Here is a 17465-nt window from a genome sequence, read left to right as displayed (position 1 = left end):
TTAAATAAAACCCTTCCTCCTTCCTTCCTTCCTTCCTTCCTTCATTCATTTAAATAAAACCCCTCCCTCCTTCCTCCCCCCTCCCTCCGGAGGCTCGTGACGGTCTTACCTGTATCTTCACTTCTACCTGGAGCTCAGCGGAGCCGCACGCGCTGTTCTCACCGTATTTTTTCCCTTAATAAAATAAAAGTCTGAGCAACAGCTTTTCACATTAAACCGTTTTTTACGTTCTGGACTGAATCTCAGATCTGAACCTGGACGTTAAACGGAACAGAAAGACCTGCAGGATCTAGGCATCAGGTGGACTAATCAAGATCAGGACCAGCACCAGCAGCAGGAGCATGTCCCGGGCCGACGAGCGCGAAGACGCGGACTGCGTGTGTTCTGTCGGGATGAAGTTAACGTGGGACATCAACGACCCGAAACTCCCGCAGGTAAGATCGGGTCCGGGATTTTTACCGTGCCCGAACCTTTAAACTCCACTGACACGGTCCCACGGAGCTGTCCTGGGTTTGTCAGACTCTGTCCGGTCCAGACAAAACATTTAGGCCTTAAATCAAACACAGGCAACGTGAACCAGGTCGAAGAATAAAATGAGCTCAGAGTTCGGGTCCAGCAGACTTTATAATTCTGTAAATCCGGTGCTTTCAGTTCAGGTTGAAACAGGTTTGACTCCAGATCTTTTAACATCTTAGAGTTTGGCTTCGGGATTTTCTTAAATACTACAACAATCGGATATTATTCTTATAATAACTATTTTAATATTTAAAAATAGTTTGGAGTTTGGACTAAACACTGAAAACAACAACCAACATCCCCACCAATAAATATATGAACTAATATCTGATCAATAAATTTCAATTCGATCAGACGCATCAACACTTAGAAGACACCGCGGAAAGCGAAATGTTTGTGATTTTCTAAATCACTTAAACAAAATAAAATAAATTTAAATCAAATAAAATGTCCAGAGTTTGGTCGAAGGCTTTTCATGACTAATCAGTTTGTTCAGGTTTCTTCGCTTTGCCAAGGAGAAAAAATATGAAACTGATATTGACTGGAGCCAATAATAATAATAATAATAATAATAATAATAATAATAATAATAATAATAATATAATAATAGCAATATCATAATAAAAAGAAGAAGTGCCAATTATAATACAATATAAGACCATGTATCTTAACTGTACTATGCTTTTATTTTCTATTTATTCTGTTATTTAGCAATTGCTCTTTTAACTGTAAGGTGACCTTGGGTGTTTTGAAAGGAAACAACTCTAATTTATTTATTTATTATTATTATTATTATTATTATTATAAACTAAAGGTTTGTCGAGCCAATTAAAATAGTTTCTTTCTCTGGTGCCCTGACTCTGTTTTCAGACCAACTAAAACTAAATCTAAAAACCAAAATCATAAACATCATAAATAAAACATCGTAAATAAAAACAAAGTGTGAGAAACAGTTTAGTTGGAGGCTGTAATCGATTATTAGTCCTGACTTTTTAACATAAACTTGGTTTGTAGAGAAACAAAAATAGTGACGGATGTTTAATAAACCTCCAACAGACACTGGCCAACATCTAGAGGAAAAACATGTCAGTGTTTTTCAGATGCGTGTTATCAGCCATTTACTGATTAGACACATGTACTGTAATAATAATAATAATAATAATAATACATAATACAATATAATACAAACAGATTTTATGTTAGAAAATAAACTGCTTTTCCTCACACTGTTTTGGAAACGCAGCTGTGATGAATTTGTCCATTAATAAACTGCTGTGTGTGTGTGTGTGTGTAAAGTTTGTTTGAGACACACACACACACACACACACACACACACACACACACACACACTTTGGATCCTTTACATTTTATTTCCCTTTGCTCTGTGTGACGTCACAGCAAAATGGAAAATCACCTTTCGACGCGTTTGGACCAGGTCCGCGACGGGGTCACGGTCAGTCCACAAACCTGTTCACATTATTGTGTCCAGGCTGACTTCCTGCAACACACACGACCCAAACTGTTTCTCCACAAACACGTCCAGTGTTAACGGAGCTCCGTGTGAAGGTCGTGACTGAGAAACCATCAATTCAAATTTAAATTATAATTTAAATTCAAATTTTAATTTTAATTTTAATTTTTTTAATTTTAATTTGAATTGTTGTGTGTGTTTTTCTATTCTCCATTTTACTATTTGTGCTGTAATGTTTTTGCTGTAACACCTGAGTTTTCCTGTCACGGATCAATGATAATCAAATTAATAATCAATAACGTGTCTGATTCTAATCCAAAACACCTTCAGGGTCACCACAGGGGCTGTGCGTTCTCTGAAGGTCATTTCAAGGTTGTGTGAGCGGCGCTGACTCGGCCGTCCGCTCTGTTGTTGCACCAACAATGAAAACTGGTTTTTGTAGTTTTTGTTTTGGGTGAAATCAAAACATGGGTCACACAGCTGATCCGGAGCCAGCTCTCACACTGATCAATATCTCTGATCGATCGCTCGCTGCGATAAACTCTACTGGGAAACACACAGGATTTACTGGAAACATGGTCCAGATTCTTTGAAAGACCCGAAAAACTTTGAACAAAACAGACTTTTTCTAGAAATGAAACAAAACAAGGACATTAAAAATCATTTTGGCTGCTTCACATTTTAATAAACAAAACACATAAAATAAAAAAAAACTAAAATAATAAAACCAGTAAAAAATAAATAATAAAAACCGCAAAATAATAAAAACCATCAGAATAAATAAAATCCCACTTTTCTTAGTCTCAAAGTTCAGACAGACACGTGGTGATGGTAGATTTACAGTGAAAACATGATCAGAAAGAAGAAACTGGAAATTGTCTTACTGTGGAAAAATTGTCGTCTAAAAACCTTGTTGCTGCAGCAAAACACTGGACGGTTTATGGCCTCGTCTACTGGACCACGTTTTTGCTCAGGTCGTGTCTCCTCAAGGCTGCCAGGGTTAGGTGGTCCAGGAGACACCATCCACGGTGGTTTGCCTCAGAAGACACAGGATGAGTCAGAGTCAGGGTCAGGGTCAGTCAGGTTAAAGGCCTTATTCAATACTCAGTTGTTCCAGACTGACAGTGATGACTATTTTCAGGAAACATGATTTTTATTTCAGGTCAACATCTAAGATTTATTGATTTTTTCTTAAACACTGTCAAAGTGAGTTTGGTTGGAGGCTGCAGTCCAACGCTTCAGGATTCAGTTTGAAATATTTTCTGTTTCGCTGGTTTTATTTTATGTGTGTGTGTGTGTGTGTGTGTGTGTGTGCAGGACATGAAGCAGTTTGACCCCTTCCAGGAGTGGACAGACGGTTATGTCCGGTATATCTACAGCGGTGAGACCCAAAACCAGCACAGACACAAACCCAACACACTGAAAACCAGCACAGACACAAAACCAGCACAGAGACTCAGACCTGCGGTGGTTTTGTTTTCCAGCTGAGGATAAGAACGCTCAGAGACACCTGTCCGGCTGGGCCATGAGAAACACCAACAACCACAACTGTCAGATCCTGAAGAAGTCTTGTCTAGGTGTGGTGGTCTGTTCTCGAGGCTGCACGCTGCCAGACGGATCCAGACTGCAGCTCCGGCCTGCCATCTGTGACAAAGCCCGACAGAAGCAGCAGAGTATGAGAAACCACATTCAGAACGTGTCCAGGTTCAGTCCAGCTGTGGCACTGTGTACTTGATTGGACTCTGTGTGTTTCAGAGAAGCTGTGTCCGAGCTGTAATGCCGCCCTGGAACTTCTGCCGTGTCGAGGGCACAGCGGTTACCCTGTCACCAACTTCTGGAGAGTTGACGGAAAAGCCATCTTCTTCCAGGTCCACACCTCTGCCCCTCCCTGCTTCTTAATTGGGCTAACATGCTAAACATGCTAACTGCATCAAACATGCCTACTGGGCTAAACATGCTAACTGGGCTAACTACACTGAGGTAAACATGCTAACTGGGCTAACTACCTAGGTAAACATGCTAACTGGGCTAACTACACTAAGGTAAACATGCTACCTGGCCTGACCACACTAACTAAGGTAAACATTCTAAACATGCTAACTGGGCTAACTACACTGAGGTAAACATGCTAACTGGGCTAACTACACTGAGGTAAACATGCTAACTGAGCTAACCACACTACCTAAGGTAAACATTCTAAACATGCTAACTGGGCTAACTACACTGAGGTAAACATGCTGAACATGCTAACTGGGCTGACCACACTAACTAAGGTTTACTGACGTAAACATGCTAACTGGGCTAACTACACTGAGGTAAACATGCTAAACATACTAACTGGGCTGACCCCACTAACTAAGGTTTACTGAGGTAAACATGCTAAACATGCTACCTCGGTCTGAACTAGATCAAAACTAAAACAAGGTTATGGTTGTCATCAAGGTCTTTTCTTCAAATATTTTTAAAGTTTGTTATTGGGGTTCTCCAGGCAAAAGGGGTCCACGATCATCCCAGACCAGAGTCCAAGTCCGAGACTGAAGCCAGAAGAAGCTCAGTGAAGAGACGAGTCAGTTCTCCTCCTTTCACACCCAAAAGACGACTCCTCGAGACACAGGTTGGCAAAACTACCACCAGCATCAACAACAAACAGTTCTGGTGCCGGTTGTTTACTATTTGTTTACTGGTTGCTGTTTAGGCGCTGGGCCCCGCCCTGCTGTCCTGTGTCGAACCACCAGACAGAATTTCCTTCATTGAGCCAAACTTCCCACAACATTACCCAGCATTTCAGAGTCCAGACCCCTACTACAATCCTCACAATGCACTGGGAGAGGCCCCGCCTACTCTACAGAAACCAGCCAATCCCAGGCTTTACATGGGCCGGCCTAGCTATGAGTTCCAAGGATATCTGACCTCACCTTCCTATTCTGTGACCTCGGACCTCTGTGACCCTAGGTCAGACTCACACACACTGCAAACCAGATCCAAGCATTGTAAATAGGTCTACAACAGATCCCAAACTGGTTTTACATTAATCCTGGCTATATGAACAGGTTTAAAACAAAATAAAATAAAACCAATTCCTGGAAACACTAACCAAGTTTTGGCTTGTTTGCAGGGTGGCCCCGGTCCTGGGTTCCTCCTCCTCCTCCTCATCGTCGACTCCTCTGTCTTCTTCGTCCTCCTCCTTTGACCCCCAGTCAAAGCCTCCTCCGAGTTGGAAGGAGCTGCTGAAGAGCCCCACCCCCTACGGTGAAAATCACCATTACTACAGCACTGATTATCCTTGCCGTTACCCCGGCAACACCCCAGGATCCCCCGCAGCACTGCAGACAATAATCACCACAACAACCAAGGTGGGTACAGGTCAAGTATAGGCCCAAGATATGAAGACCCCAGGTTTGGGTGTCACATCTTCTGTTCCTAAACAGAACTTTAGAGCTAGGGTCCCACCTCAGTTACTAAGGGGTGCGGGGGGATTAAACCTAATATCACACTGATGCTGCTTCTGGTCCTCCTCAGGTGTCTTATCAACCCTGTCCAAAACCTCCTGCAGCACTGCCACCCTACCAGTCATGTCCCAAACCTCCCACTGGACTCTCATCCTATCAGCCCTGTGCTCCCCCAAAACCTCCGGGCCTCCCTGGCTGCTCCTCTCTACTGGATGATCCCTCCTCCTCATACTCTACTGAGGTGAAGGTCACGGAGGAGTCTGGTGGAGTCATCAAATCACTGTCCTTTCAGCCTGAACCGCTGCAAACCAAGACAGAGAGGGCAGACGGCTACGACTACCGCTACGCCTACCCCAACACCTACCGTTATGAGGACTACTAACATGGTGCTGCCTCCACTGCCGGGACCATGACTCCTGCTTCAAATACACATATTACTGCTATTACTGAACACCTGCTGGAACATGTGGACAGTCCAGGAGCTGAGAGGACATGGAACAAGAGAGAGACCCAAGACTTTTATGTCCTGTTGTTCTGAGAGGAAGGACCCTTTTCATCCAGCACCCCCCTTTGAGGACAGAACCTGAAAACCTGAAAACTGTACACAGATTTTTCACATTTACAGGCTGTAAATGTCCAAATGGGTCTCAGAAACCTGGATTCAATTAGGCCAGAACTTTCTGGTGCTTCTTGAGCTTTCAGCCACAGTTTGTGAACTTGTTCATTTAATGGTGAAGTTGGTCACTTCTGTCAGAATCCCCAGGAGTCCCCACGTAGGTTAGAGCCAGGGAAGTCAATGAGATGTGGTTGAAAGCTGCAAAAACTGCCTAGAAATGTTATTTATTAGGGTTCGAGTGTGAACCGGACTGATCTGGACTATCTGTTCAGCCTGAATAAAACAGTGACTGAAGTCATGTTTCTGTTTGAGTTGCAGCGGAATCCAGACATTAGACATTTCCATTCCTTAAAAACTAGTGTAATGTCCCTTTAAAAGTACCTTTTTGGATCCTGCAGCAGCAAAAGTAAAGTTGTGTTTATTAAAGCTCAGGTAAAACTTTATGTCTGACAGTTGTTTTCTTTAATTGTCCATCCAGCACATAGACACATCCCAGTGTTAGAGCAGGAAGCAGAAACATAAGTCCCTCTGCAGGGCCGGAGCCTCAGGTTGAGAACCCTGCAGATGATCAAAGCGTTGGTGTTTGGACGTCGGCTGGTTTCAGTCTGGATGAGTAATGAATGTTGTTTTGACAAGGACACGTTGAGGCAGGAAGGACTGTGCTGTCCTCGGGGTGAACCTTTAAACTGCTTGTCTCTGTCACTAACTTCCATTAAAGCCTCATTCCTGCGCCGCCTCACTCGTTTCCTACTGCGCTGCCTTCATCACCTCGCTCGTTACCCACCGCGCTGCGTACATGACACACACAAACCTGAATTTAAGGAGCTTTACTTTGAAAAGGCACGTCTGCTTTAATACAGGAAGTCATAAACACAGCAAGACAGTCAGAGGTGGGTGCACAGTTGAAGTTCATGTTCACCTGAAGGTCAAATCCAGGTTAGTTTCCAGGTGGAGAGGATGTCCAGTTAAAGGAGAGTGTCCAGGTGAAGGTGAGTGTTCAGGTCAAGGTGAGAGTCCAGGTCAAGGAGAGTGTCCAGGTCAAGGTGAGTGTTCAGGTCAAGGTGAGTGTTCAGGTGAACGTGAGTGTCCAGGTGAAGGAGGCTGTTTCAGGTGAGTCAACATGAGGATTAAATCTGCCAATAAGATGATGCTACACTACATGTACCCAGGTAAAACTGAAGGTGTTTCGGAGCTCAGGACTGTGGGTCCCAGATGTTTTGGAGCTGCAGCAGCTCTCAGCACATCAGCCAACGCCTCATCTGTGCCTCACCTGTAAGCCAGGTGAGTGCAGATAATCCTGAGCCATGTAATTCTATCCGTTCACCGACCGTCACCTCATCCTGTCGTCTTATCACCTCATCTCCTTCTTCTCTGCTGATCTCCATCTCTGCGTTTTCACACGCAAATCATTTTCATCCCTCGGTCTCTTCGTCTACTTTGCTAAATAAATCATCCAGTTGGCTGACATGAGACACCTTTCCAAACAACAACCCTCTGCCCCCCCAGGCTCTGATGTGGCTCCGCACTAATGGATGTTTTCAATGTGACGCTACATGGTCGTGGTTTACAACAGAGACGCAGACAGAGGGAGATGAAGAATCAAGCTGAGACATATGAACCACAATAATCGCTCCATTGTGCTATAAAAGCAGCTAGAAGCTCAGCAGGCTCCGTGGAAAAAGGCCCTTTTGGGGATTGTTCCTACTGTATTTCTTAAATTCACACTAAAACAAATGAAATGTGAACACACACACACACTAAACATACGTCCACATGCAGTGTGACTTCCACTTCCTGAGGATCTCATTTCCTCTGGTGTCCCTCCACAATAAACCTCCACAAATCCACTGAAAAACCAGAGGAAAGGCTGCAGAACCTCATTCAGAATCCTGCAGTTTCCCTCAGTATCACAGTGATGCAGTGACAGCTGTCTGTGTGTCCACGGGTTCATGTTTAAAGATATTTCAGCATGAAGTTCCAAAACCTAAAACTCTAAAGAGAAGTGTCATTTCAACCCTGGTATTCTCCTGGTACTGTCCATCCACAGCCACATATTCTGATGAAAGCCCATGAACCTGCAGACTAAAACTACTGCAGTCGTAGTGCTGAGGCTTGGAGGAGGCCCACAGCACTGGACATGAAACACTGACTTTAGCCAGTGATATGAAACGATCTTGGTCTGGTAAGAAGATGGATGGATGAGGGATGATGGAAGGTGGAGGCCAGCCCCTATAAACAAGCAGCTGCTGCAGAGAGAAATGAAAATCATATCAGCTTCAAAGGCAGAAAAGCAAAACTGTGCAAACACAGATGACAGATAAAAACGATCGAACTAATACCAGGCAGGTAGGGTCCGAGGTGACCTGTGCAGAGGTGTGCGCGGTCTACCTGTGCTGTGCTGGTCCTGGCTGTGCTCTGGTTCCGTGAGAAGTCTTATCAACACAGGCCGACTCGTACAAATGTACTGTCTTCTTAAAGAGGCATGACAGTGCCGGTCTGATCACTATCTGCTGGCTCAGAGCATCGCAGCCCGATAGCATCTCACAGCCGGATGATGTTTGCAGCAAAAAGTTTAGCAGCTCCCTGGAAAATCAGGATATTTTTGTGACTCAGATGGTGATAAGAAGTTCAGGATCAGGAGCGTCTTTAATGTAGTTCTTGTTCAAACAGGATGTTCAGTCAACAGGAAGTCACTCTGCTTTAAAGCTGTGTTACAGAGGTTGGCTCTAAATGGTGCTAAACTTGAATGGAGTCTGGTACAGGGTGAGAAATATGGATCTGGTGATTCTGGTGGAGTGTCACCCTCCACCCCAATTAACACTAAACCAGAGGAGCCAAGCTGGTCAAACATCCCCTGCCAGCCCCCGACTGGTTTGTGGCTCCTGGGCCCTGGACCAGTCCAGTAGTTCATTCTCTGAAAAATGATTTATTTCCTCCAAAGTCCACAGTTTATTTTTCCACATTGCTGCTGTTGAAGCAACAAGAATCTGTTCTGTGTTGTTTCCATTAAAAAAGTAACAAAGTATTAGTCAAGCAGTAGCTAGTAACAGGATGGTTGTGTATATTTTCTAGTACAGTTCTAGTAAATGATGAGGTCATGTCAAACTGAATTTGTTGTCACTTCAGGCCCACCTTGTTACCTCCAATTAGCTGTTGCGGTGTGGGGCCCCATGGCATGCTGGGAAACATGTCTGTGGAGATTCTCAGTCATTCAGGGGAAGTTATCTAGAGGTTGAGTCTGGTCTGGAACAGGTTTCATACCAGCTTTTTCTCAGACTGCTGAAGCCAATTGGATGGGTGGTGAAATGTTTTGACCTAAAAACTGAAAGTCCAGTTGCCATGACTCAACCTCTAGATGACCTGCAGTGGTTTATATGGCTCCAAACCAGTCAGACCTGCTTCCTGGTCCCAATCAGATCCCCGTAGCCTTATCTGCACCATCTGCTCGCTGGGGCAACGGCACGTAGGCATGGAGGCTGCAATGGCAACAGCAGCTACAGCAGCAACAGCAACAATAATGGCAACAACAGCATCAGGAATATCAGTTACATCACCAACAACAACAACGACAACATCACCATCAGCAACAGAAACAACAACAACATCACCAGCAACAACAGCAACAACAACAACATCACCAGCAACAACAGCAACAACAACAACATCACCAGCAACAACAGCAACAACAATGGCAACAACAGTAGCAACAACAGCAACATCAGTTACATCACCACCAACAACATCACCAGCAACAACAGCAACAACAACAACATCACCAGCAACAGCAGCAACAACAACAACATCACCAGCAACAGCAGCAACAGCAGCAACAACATCACCAGCAACAGCAGCAACAGAAGCAGCAACATCACCAGCAGCAACAATAAAGGCAACAGCTACATTTGCTACAGCAGGAATAAACAAACAGGCAACATCAGTTACAGAATATTAACTACACAACCAGAACCAGAACCAGGACTGGAGATGTGGTCCACCTGTAAGGTCTGAGTGTTCTGTGCATGCTGGTAAGCAGCAGCTGTTTGTTCGGTGACTGTTTTGAGAGAACAGGAAGTGTTTCTGGTTGAGTGAAGAAGAATGAAGTCGGTTTATGTTGAAGTTTATCTTTGAAGAGACAAGAACCAGACTGACAGAACGAGTCCGGACCTGAGGCCAAGAGACACCCACTATATATGTAAGGAGAGAGAGAGCTGCAGTCAGATACATTGGAGGTCACAGAGATGAACCAAAACACAAACCACAGGGTTTTGAAAGGGTTAGGATGCCTCAGACTAATCCAGAAACCAGAAGAACCTGTCCCCGTAGTTACTGTTTTTATGATGAAAAGCTTAAAAAAATTACAGTTTGGGTCCTTATGAATGAGGTCTTGGGTTTTCTTCTGCCTGACAAACAAACCTGCAGAGTCAAAGTAAACCTAATGTATGAAGTACACAAAAAAGGCCCAGGGGATAAGTAAGCCGGACCCAAATAGACCTGAGAATAATATGACTTGCTTCAAGGAAACAAGAGGACAGTCTGTCAAATCGAAACCATTTGGAACTTGAGGTCAGTCAGACCAAGTTCCCTTTTACCAAGTTGACTTGTCCAATTATTCTCAGGTCTGACTGGTTTTATGTCCCTTTTGGGTTGAGTCTAGTGGGACCAGAGACCAGAAGCTTCATCCTCAGCCAGTAGAAACAGGTTTGATTTGGTTTCAAACGGATTAAAAGATTTAATCCAGAGTCCATAAACACAGATGGAAACATTTCAGAGATTAGACTGAAGAGGACATGAGGGATCACATAGACCTTAGACCTGCCACTGTTATCCAGGTCTGACAGAGACCTGAAACAGTGACACATGTGCACCCTCAACGTGGTCTTTGTACCGGAGACAGGGATTGGGGGGGGGGGGGTGTCACAGGTAGATCCACTTAAACTTATCTGGGTCCTGGCCTGCTGGTCTGCCTGAACCCAGGACACGTCCAGGTGTGCTACCTGCCGTCACATGATGGATGCTATTTCTGTGTCCTGGTCACTGATCCGCAGCAGGAATGTGGGCTATGCTAACTACGCTAACATGCGGCTCCGCGGTGACAGCTTCCTGCTCACGCACACCTGTGGTCACGTGACCGATCTGCAGCAGCTCATGTAGTCTGCACAGGGACTACGGTCCTGGATCCAGTGCAGTGTCCACACCCTGAGTCGTTTAAATTTCAGAGCTGATGTTTTAGTTTAGACAAGCAAAACGACACTGTGCTTTTAATGTGAAAAGGACAAAATAAACAAGCAGACAACAGGAAGTGTTTTTATGAGCAGCACAGACATTCAAAAGTGAGTTTCCAGTGGGTCAGAGATAGTTTCCTGTAAGAGTCAGATGTTTCTGATAAACTAAACTTCATTCAGTGATACCGAGGTAAATCCGGTAAGGCCCAGGTAGTTTCCAGTGAGGACCAGACTGGTTCCACTGAGGGACGGATTTTTTCCAGTGTCTGGTGAGAACAGTTGTTCTGAATAATGACAACAGAAACTAGTTCTGTATAGAATCTGCTTGTTTTAGTTGATGTGGTCCAGGTTTCTGGAACTCTGGGTTCAGTCCTGATCAAAGGCAGCGAACCAGTCTGAACATAATCACCTGGTCAGGGTTCTGTCGGGCCGTTTTTGAAGACCTCCTTTTGAAGTGTGGATCTGATAATCAGTTTTGTGATCAGCTGACTGTTAGTAAACAACACGGTGGATGGATGGGGGCGAGACGGAAACATGGGGGAAACAAAAACCCTGCTCCAACCACAGAAGAAGACCTTGAGCTGGCTCTTTAACACAGCTGAACCAGATCAAACCCATAGGACCGCGACATCCACAAACAGAACTCCAACGGTTCCGGACCCAGGAGAAAGTGCAGTTCCGATGTGGACCAGTGGTCCTCTGGGGCTCCCGCTGTGTTGTGTTTTTGGAGCTAATGAGCCGGTGAAAACACACAACAAGCAGAGAGGACGGTGAGACGCACACAGTCACAGGTAAGCTTAGTACCCGCGACACACCTGGACCTGTTGCCTGTAAACAGACTTTCTCCGCAGGTTAAAGCACGTGCACGACACTCATACTGCCCGGCCCTCATTATTCATGTCTCGGGCTGAGCAGGACATGAAACGGTGGGGAGCAGGGGAGCAGGGGAGCAGGTGGGGCTCGGGCGCAGACACAACAAGAGCACATTAGGAAGATGAAAGCAGGAACTCGAGAGCACTCAGGGCTGTCCACAAACTTCTGGCCACATTATGGCCACTCCATGCGAGGTGCAGCTGGGGACGCGCGGTGATGACAGCCCCGATTCAAACTTCGCTCTAACACATTTCAGGTTTGTTTTCCGTTGAAAATGCTTTCCCTTATTTTCAGTTTTCTCTGTGGAGTTTGGTTTGGTGGGAAGGAACCTGCTGAGTTCCTAACGTGGGTTTTACTTGAGTAGGCATGAGTTCTGTTTTACCTGCACGATGCTTCGGTTTGTCATTTCCTCTCATAGACCCATGCACCGACACCGCCCCCCCCCACACCCTCAGCTGGAGATGAAAGCAGCAGAGTGATGGAGGCGATGGACGTGAAGAGTCACGGACACCAGCTGCTCCCTCGGACTGAAGACCATAAAAATCACTCTGAAACACTTTAATGCTCCTTCATCCTCTTCCTCGCTGCCCTTTGTCTGCTTCGCTCCCAAACACATGGACTTTCAGAGATGTTTGAAAATTCAAATTAGCAGAAGTTTATTTCTGCAGCCCTCACACAATAATCAATATAAATATCAATCATCAATACCAATAAAAACATAGAATTAAATTACATCAGCGTTTTTAGTGACAATTATTTTCAGCCTTTTCTCTGTGCAGTTTGGTTGGGATGTGAATATTTTTCTTTTTTGCACCAGTTCTTTTATTTTGTTTTGTCATTTCAATATTTTCCAAGTTGTTGTCACGATGTCATGAAATCAGCTTAAAGAAGAACCCAAACCAAACTCCACAGAGAGAAGTGAGAAAATAGGTCACAGGCCACATCAATAATAATAAAAATAATAATAATGGGAAGCACAGTGGGTTAGTGGTTAGCACTGTTGCCTCACATCAAGAAGGTTCCTGGTTTGAAACCCATCAGGGGCCTTTCTGTGTGGAGTCTGCATGTTCTCCCTGTGCTTGTGTGGGTTTTCTCCAGGTACTCTGGTTTCCTCCCACAGTCCAAAAACATGTATGTCAGGTTGATTGGTGACTCTAAATTGCCCATAGGAGTGAGTGTGAGTGTGTGAGGTTGTTTGTCTCTATGTGGCCCTGTGATGGACTGGGGACCTGTCCAGGGTGGACCCCTGCCTTTCACCCAAAGAGAGCTGGGATAGGCTCCAGCTGATCCCTGGGACCCTGGTTAGGACTAAGGGGGTACAGATGATGGATGGACAATGATGATGATGATGATATTCTCCGTATCAGAGAGCTCCTGTGTTTCTCCTGCACTGCATGCCAGAGGGTTCCCTGTAGACCTGATGCAGCTGCACCACCTGCTGGGTAAACCAGCAAACTGCACCTGCTAGTTCAGTCCTGGCTTCAGGTGCCAGCATCCACCTGCTCCGTCCTCTTGTCTCTGCAGCCTGTCCTGGCGTCCCTGAGCAGAAGTGACAGGGGGCAGGCATCGTTGTCTTTCTGTCTGTGAGTCCAGAGCACCAGATTGGTCAGTTGGTTTCAGCATGGCTGAGTGACAGCAGCAGCTGTGGGCCGAGTGTGTCTGATATCGTCTTCGGAGGGAGTTTCACTGAAGGCTGTCGAAGGGTTTGGCCACAGGTCTTCTCTCTGAAGAGGAGGGAAGTTCTGGTTGTTGTTAAAATGTTATTTCACGTTTGACAATCTTCACATGTTCAAATGACACTTTAGAAGAAATTCTGTTCTTTTAACCTGCAGAATTTGTTTCAGCTGTGGACTGCTGGAGAACCAGCTGGCCAAGATCTGGGCAGCGGGGTTGCTCTGAGGGGTGCTGTGCTGGGTCGTGATGGGGGCTGCGGTATGTAAGGAGGAGCTGAAGGAGGAGAAAACGAGTGCTGGGAAGGAGGACAGTCTGACATCAACAGACAGAATCCGACGATTCGCTGTCAGACAGTTTGGCTACAGTGTCCTGAGCCTGGCTCGTCGAGGAATGAAGGTACAGCGGGAGTCCAGATGTGTTCAGACAGTGAGCTGAGTCTGCAGTCTGGTTCCTTATGCATCATGTAAAGCGTCATCCACGCCTTGACCCACTGTGTCCTTGTGTCTTCAGGAGGTCCCAGATGAATTGTGGGAACTGCTGGAGTTGCAGAAGCTGAATCTGTCCCTCAACCGTCTAAAGGTTGTCCCTCCTCAGCTGGCTCTGCTGTCCAACCTGGTGGTTCTCAACCTGTGGGGCAACCAGGTACACTGTGCTCTGATCATAGGACATTGTGGGAGCAGAGGTGTGTTATTGTTAAACTACAGTTTTTAGGTCCAACTACTGCTCAGACTCAACAGTGCACCACAGGGTGCGATTGTTGGCCCGTCACTACTTCAGTCAGCGTTGTTTTGATATGAGTTTCCACAGATTGTGTGGCTCACTGGACTCTGGCCTCACACACAGCTGATGGACATGTGTGTACAGTTGGTAGAATAGAACAAGCCTTTAAATGTCTTAGTCCAACTCCGGAGGCTTTAGAGTCTTTCAGGCAGCCACCCCCAACAGCTGCTGGATAATTAAAGGTTATAATCCCCCCAAGTCCAGCAGGATCCAGTTTCTGTCCTGTCCTCTATTGCTTCCCTCCTTCACCTTCAGAGTTAAATGTTAATGATGTCATGCTATTGGTGCTGTGGTGACCCTGACAGGAAATGTTTTCTGTTTACAGTTGAGCAGCTTGCCGGCAGAGATTGGTCACCTGACCCGGCTCAGAGTATTGTTTGCCTACAGAAACAAACTGACTGAAGTTCCAGAGGAGCTGGGCGCCTGTACCCAGCTGGAGGTACTGCACACTGCTGCCAAAGACCTCAGGCATGGCAGTGTAGCATCTTCCTTCATAGATGATCTCTGGCTGACTACAGTTAGTTCGTTTATGTTGGTTTTAAAGGGATTTAAAGACAGAAGCCAACAATGTGGACTGGACCTCTAAGATTCTATCAAAACAGGACTAATGCTGTTTGTATCTCAGGTGCTGAGTCTGGCCAACAACCAGCTATGCTCACTTCCGGCGTCGCTCTCCAACCTGAGCAGACTGAGGAAGCTCAACCTCAGCCACAACCACATCGCCCATGTCCCGAGCTGCATCTACGACATGAGGGCGCTGGTACATTCACATCAGGCCAAATATGGGTCATGGGCCCTTGAGTGCTACTGGCCTTCCTGTTTTCCAGACATCCCTGCCCTATTCACTGCTGGTTACCTGCATCAGGTGTGTTCAGCCAATCAGAAACTGGAAAGGCAGGAATATTTGGAAAACCTCCACGACAGTAGCTCTCGAGGACCAGGGTTAGAGACCCCTGGGTTAGCATTAGCCTCAAGTGGACCACACAAACTGACTACTGCTCCTCCGTCCATGTAGGTGTTTCTCCACCTGGCCTGGAACTGCCTGGAGAACCTAGCAGAGAACATTCAGGCTCTGGCTGAGCTCAAGATCCTCATTGTGGAGGGAAACAGTCTCCACACTCTGCCCAAGGCCCTTTGCACCCTCACCAGGTAACTTCACCTGGTACAGTCACACCACCTCACCTGGTAACATTGCTTAATCTGATAATGAATTTACTTCAGACACCAGGTCGATTGCTGCCGTACATAAAGGTCCTAGTTGAGTCCACCAACAACACACTCAAGTGTTGTTCACTGCCATCACAAAAACAACCAAGAAACTTTAACAACTGATCTGGTTTCCTTTGATTTTCACCAGGTTAGAACTTTTGAACCTGGACTTTAACGACATCAAGGACGTGCCTCAGGTGAGTTGCTTTGCTAATGACATTAAAAATCTAGTTCAGGTGAGAATCTTCGCAAAGGAGGTCAAAGACATAGCTCAGGTAAGACACTTTGCTAATGAAATGACTGATGTAGCTCAGGTGAGATGCTTCGCTAACAATGTTAAAGACGTAGATCAGGAGAGAGGCTTTGCTAATGACATTAAAGATGCTCAGGTGAAACACGTCACTAGTGAGAATAAAGGTGTAGCTCAGGTTGACAGTAATGATGATGCTGATGAAGATGATATGTCCTCAGGACATGCACCACCTGTCCCGGCTGGAGAAGCTCGCCCACCACCCTCTGGATAAAGGTCTGCACATTGTCCATAATCCGCTGCTGAAGCCTGTGAAGGAGGTACTGGAGGGGGGACTGACTGCCCTCTACAACTACCTGAGAGCTGGGGGTGGGGCTTCATAAGTACATGATACCTGGGGTGGAGGTGGAGCTATCAATCACAGACAAACTATTTAGAACTGAGAGAGGGGTGTTTTTAGATGTGGGGGCGGGGCTTGTTAACCTGACAAGTAGAAGTAGTCAGTGGTGATGACAGAGTTTCTGTTCTGTAAACGTTTCTTTGTTGGACATTAAGACTATTAAATCTGTAGTGTCGGACTCAGTGTGTGTATTTTTTAAAGACTGTACTGTCCATGGAGCACCATCGACACAGTAGACAGGCAGTAAATAGACAGACGGAACAAACCAGTCAGTCAGACATGCAGATGTCACTTCCTGCCACGCCTGGAAGGTTGTCGTGGTGAAGGGCAAGCTGAAGCTGTGCTCGGTCTCGTGGCAGTTCTCGGTATCCTGGCCCTGTTGGTCGGCTTGATCATAGCAACTGTGGGCTACTGGCCTCGAGGTGGACTGCTGTTCGGCACCCAGGTAAGGAGGGCACCACATCATGGGGATGGGGATTTTCCTGTTGATCTGCGCAAATCCCATCCTGCACGAGGACCAGGAAAGGAAGAACACTGTCAACAATCTGCAGAACATTTACTCTACCGTCAACTGCCATGTCTCCTCCACTCTCTGGTCCGCAGCCAATCCCCTGGACCTCCAATTGAAGAGCCCAGAACTTATCGCTGAAGAACTGTGAACCTGGGTCTCTGGACTAATGTCCACTTCAGTCCAGGATTCCCTGTGATTTTGGTCCAGTCTTCCCTATTTTTATTCCTGTGTTCTGTTGCATTTAATTCCTGGAATCTGTGGTGTTTTAGTCCTGTAACCTGTGGTTTTAGGACTCTAGTGTTGGACCATGTGTAGCGAACAAACATCAGTCTGGTTAACAAATGTTTTTATTTTTAGCTGTTCACTGTTTCAGACTCACAGTTAAAAGCAGACTGATGAACAACAACCTTTCCCCGTGTGTCAACATCACGTCGCTCTGAGGGCGGGACAGTTTCCACCTTTAGGGTTCCCACTGGTTCATGGCTTTCATTCTG

The 17465-nt window shown here is 45.9% G+C and overlaps 3 protein-coding genes across 10 annotated transcripts in view; all 3 read left to right on the top strand.

Moving 5' to 3' along the window:
* The window catches only part of LOC113121869 (zinc finger protein 665-like), a 219208-nt gene that overhangs the window by 176908 nt on the left and 24835 nt on the right, over positions 1–17465 (top strand). The gene's annotated exons all lie outside the window — the stretch shown is intronic.
* gcm2 (glial cells missing transcription factor 2) lies at positions 139–6246 on the top strand. 2 transcript variants are annotated; one of them, XM_026292766.1, is made up of 8 exons: positions 139–434; positions 3305–3368; positions 3472–3660; positions 3743–3855; positions 4476–4601; positions 4683–4939; positions 5103–5340; positions 5507–6246. In XM_026292766.1, the coding sequence occupies exons 1-8, from the start codon at positions 342–344 to the stop codon at positions 5816–5818; spliced, it is 1392 nt and encodes a 463-aa protein (XP_026148551.1). In that variant the 5' UTR covers positions 139–341; the 3' UTR covers positions 5819–6246. The 2 variants fall into 2 exon arrangements, with proteins under 2 accessions (XP_026148551.1, XP_026148552.1); XM_026292767.1 differs by having other exon boundaries at positions 5541–5804.
* LOC113121905 (leucine-rich repeat-containing protein 30-like) lies at positions 11338–16527 on the top strand. Of its 7 annotated transcripts, none has more exons than XM_033325783.1 (8): positions 11338–12065; positions 13672–14217; positions 14332–14463; positions 14927–15118; positions 15227–15466; positions 15617–15750; positions 15959–16007; positions 16282–16527. In XM_033325783.1, the coding sequence occupies exons 2-8, from the start codon at positions 14068–14070 to the stop codon at positions 16441–16443; spliced, it is 1059 nt and encodes a 352-aa protein (XP_033181674.1). In that variant the 5' UTR covers positions 11338–12065; positions 13672–14067; the 3' UTR covers positions 16444–16527. The 7 variants fall into 7 exon arrangements, with proteins under 7 accessions (XP_033181674.1, XP_026148570.1, XP_033181675.1 ...); XM_026292785.2 differs by lacking the exon at positions 11338–12065 and having other exon boundaries at positions 13402–13892; positions 13992–14217; XM_033325784.1 differs by lacking the exon at positions 11338–12065 and having other exon boundaries at positions 13402–13906; positions 13992–14217.

The sequence above is a fragment of the Mastacembelus armatus genome, chromosome 20 (assembly GCF_900324485.2).
Source record: "Mastacembelus armatus chromosome 20, fMasArm1.2, whole genome shotgun sequence".
Lineage (NCBI taxonomy): Eukaryota > Metazoa > Chordata > Actinopteri > Synbranchiformes > Mastacembelidae > Mastacembelus > Mastacembelus armatus.
The sequence above is the reverse complement of the archived record's forward strand: the minus strand, read 5'-3'. Positions and strand labels throughout refer to the sequence as shown.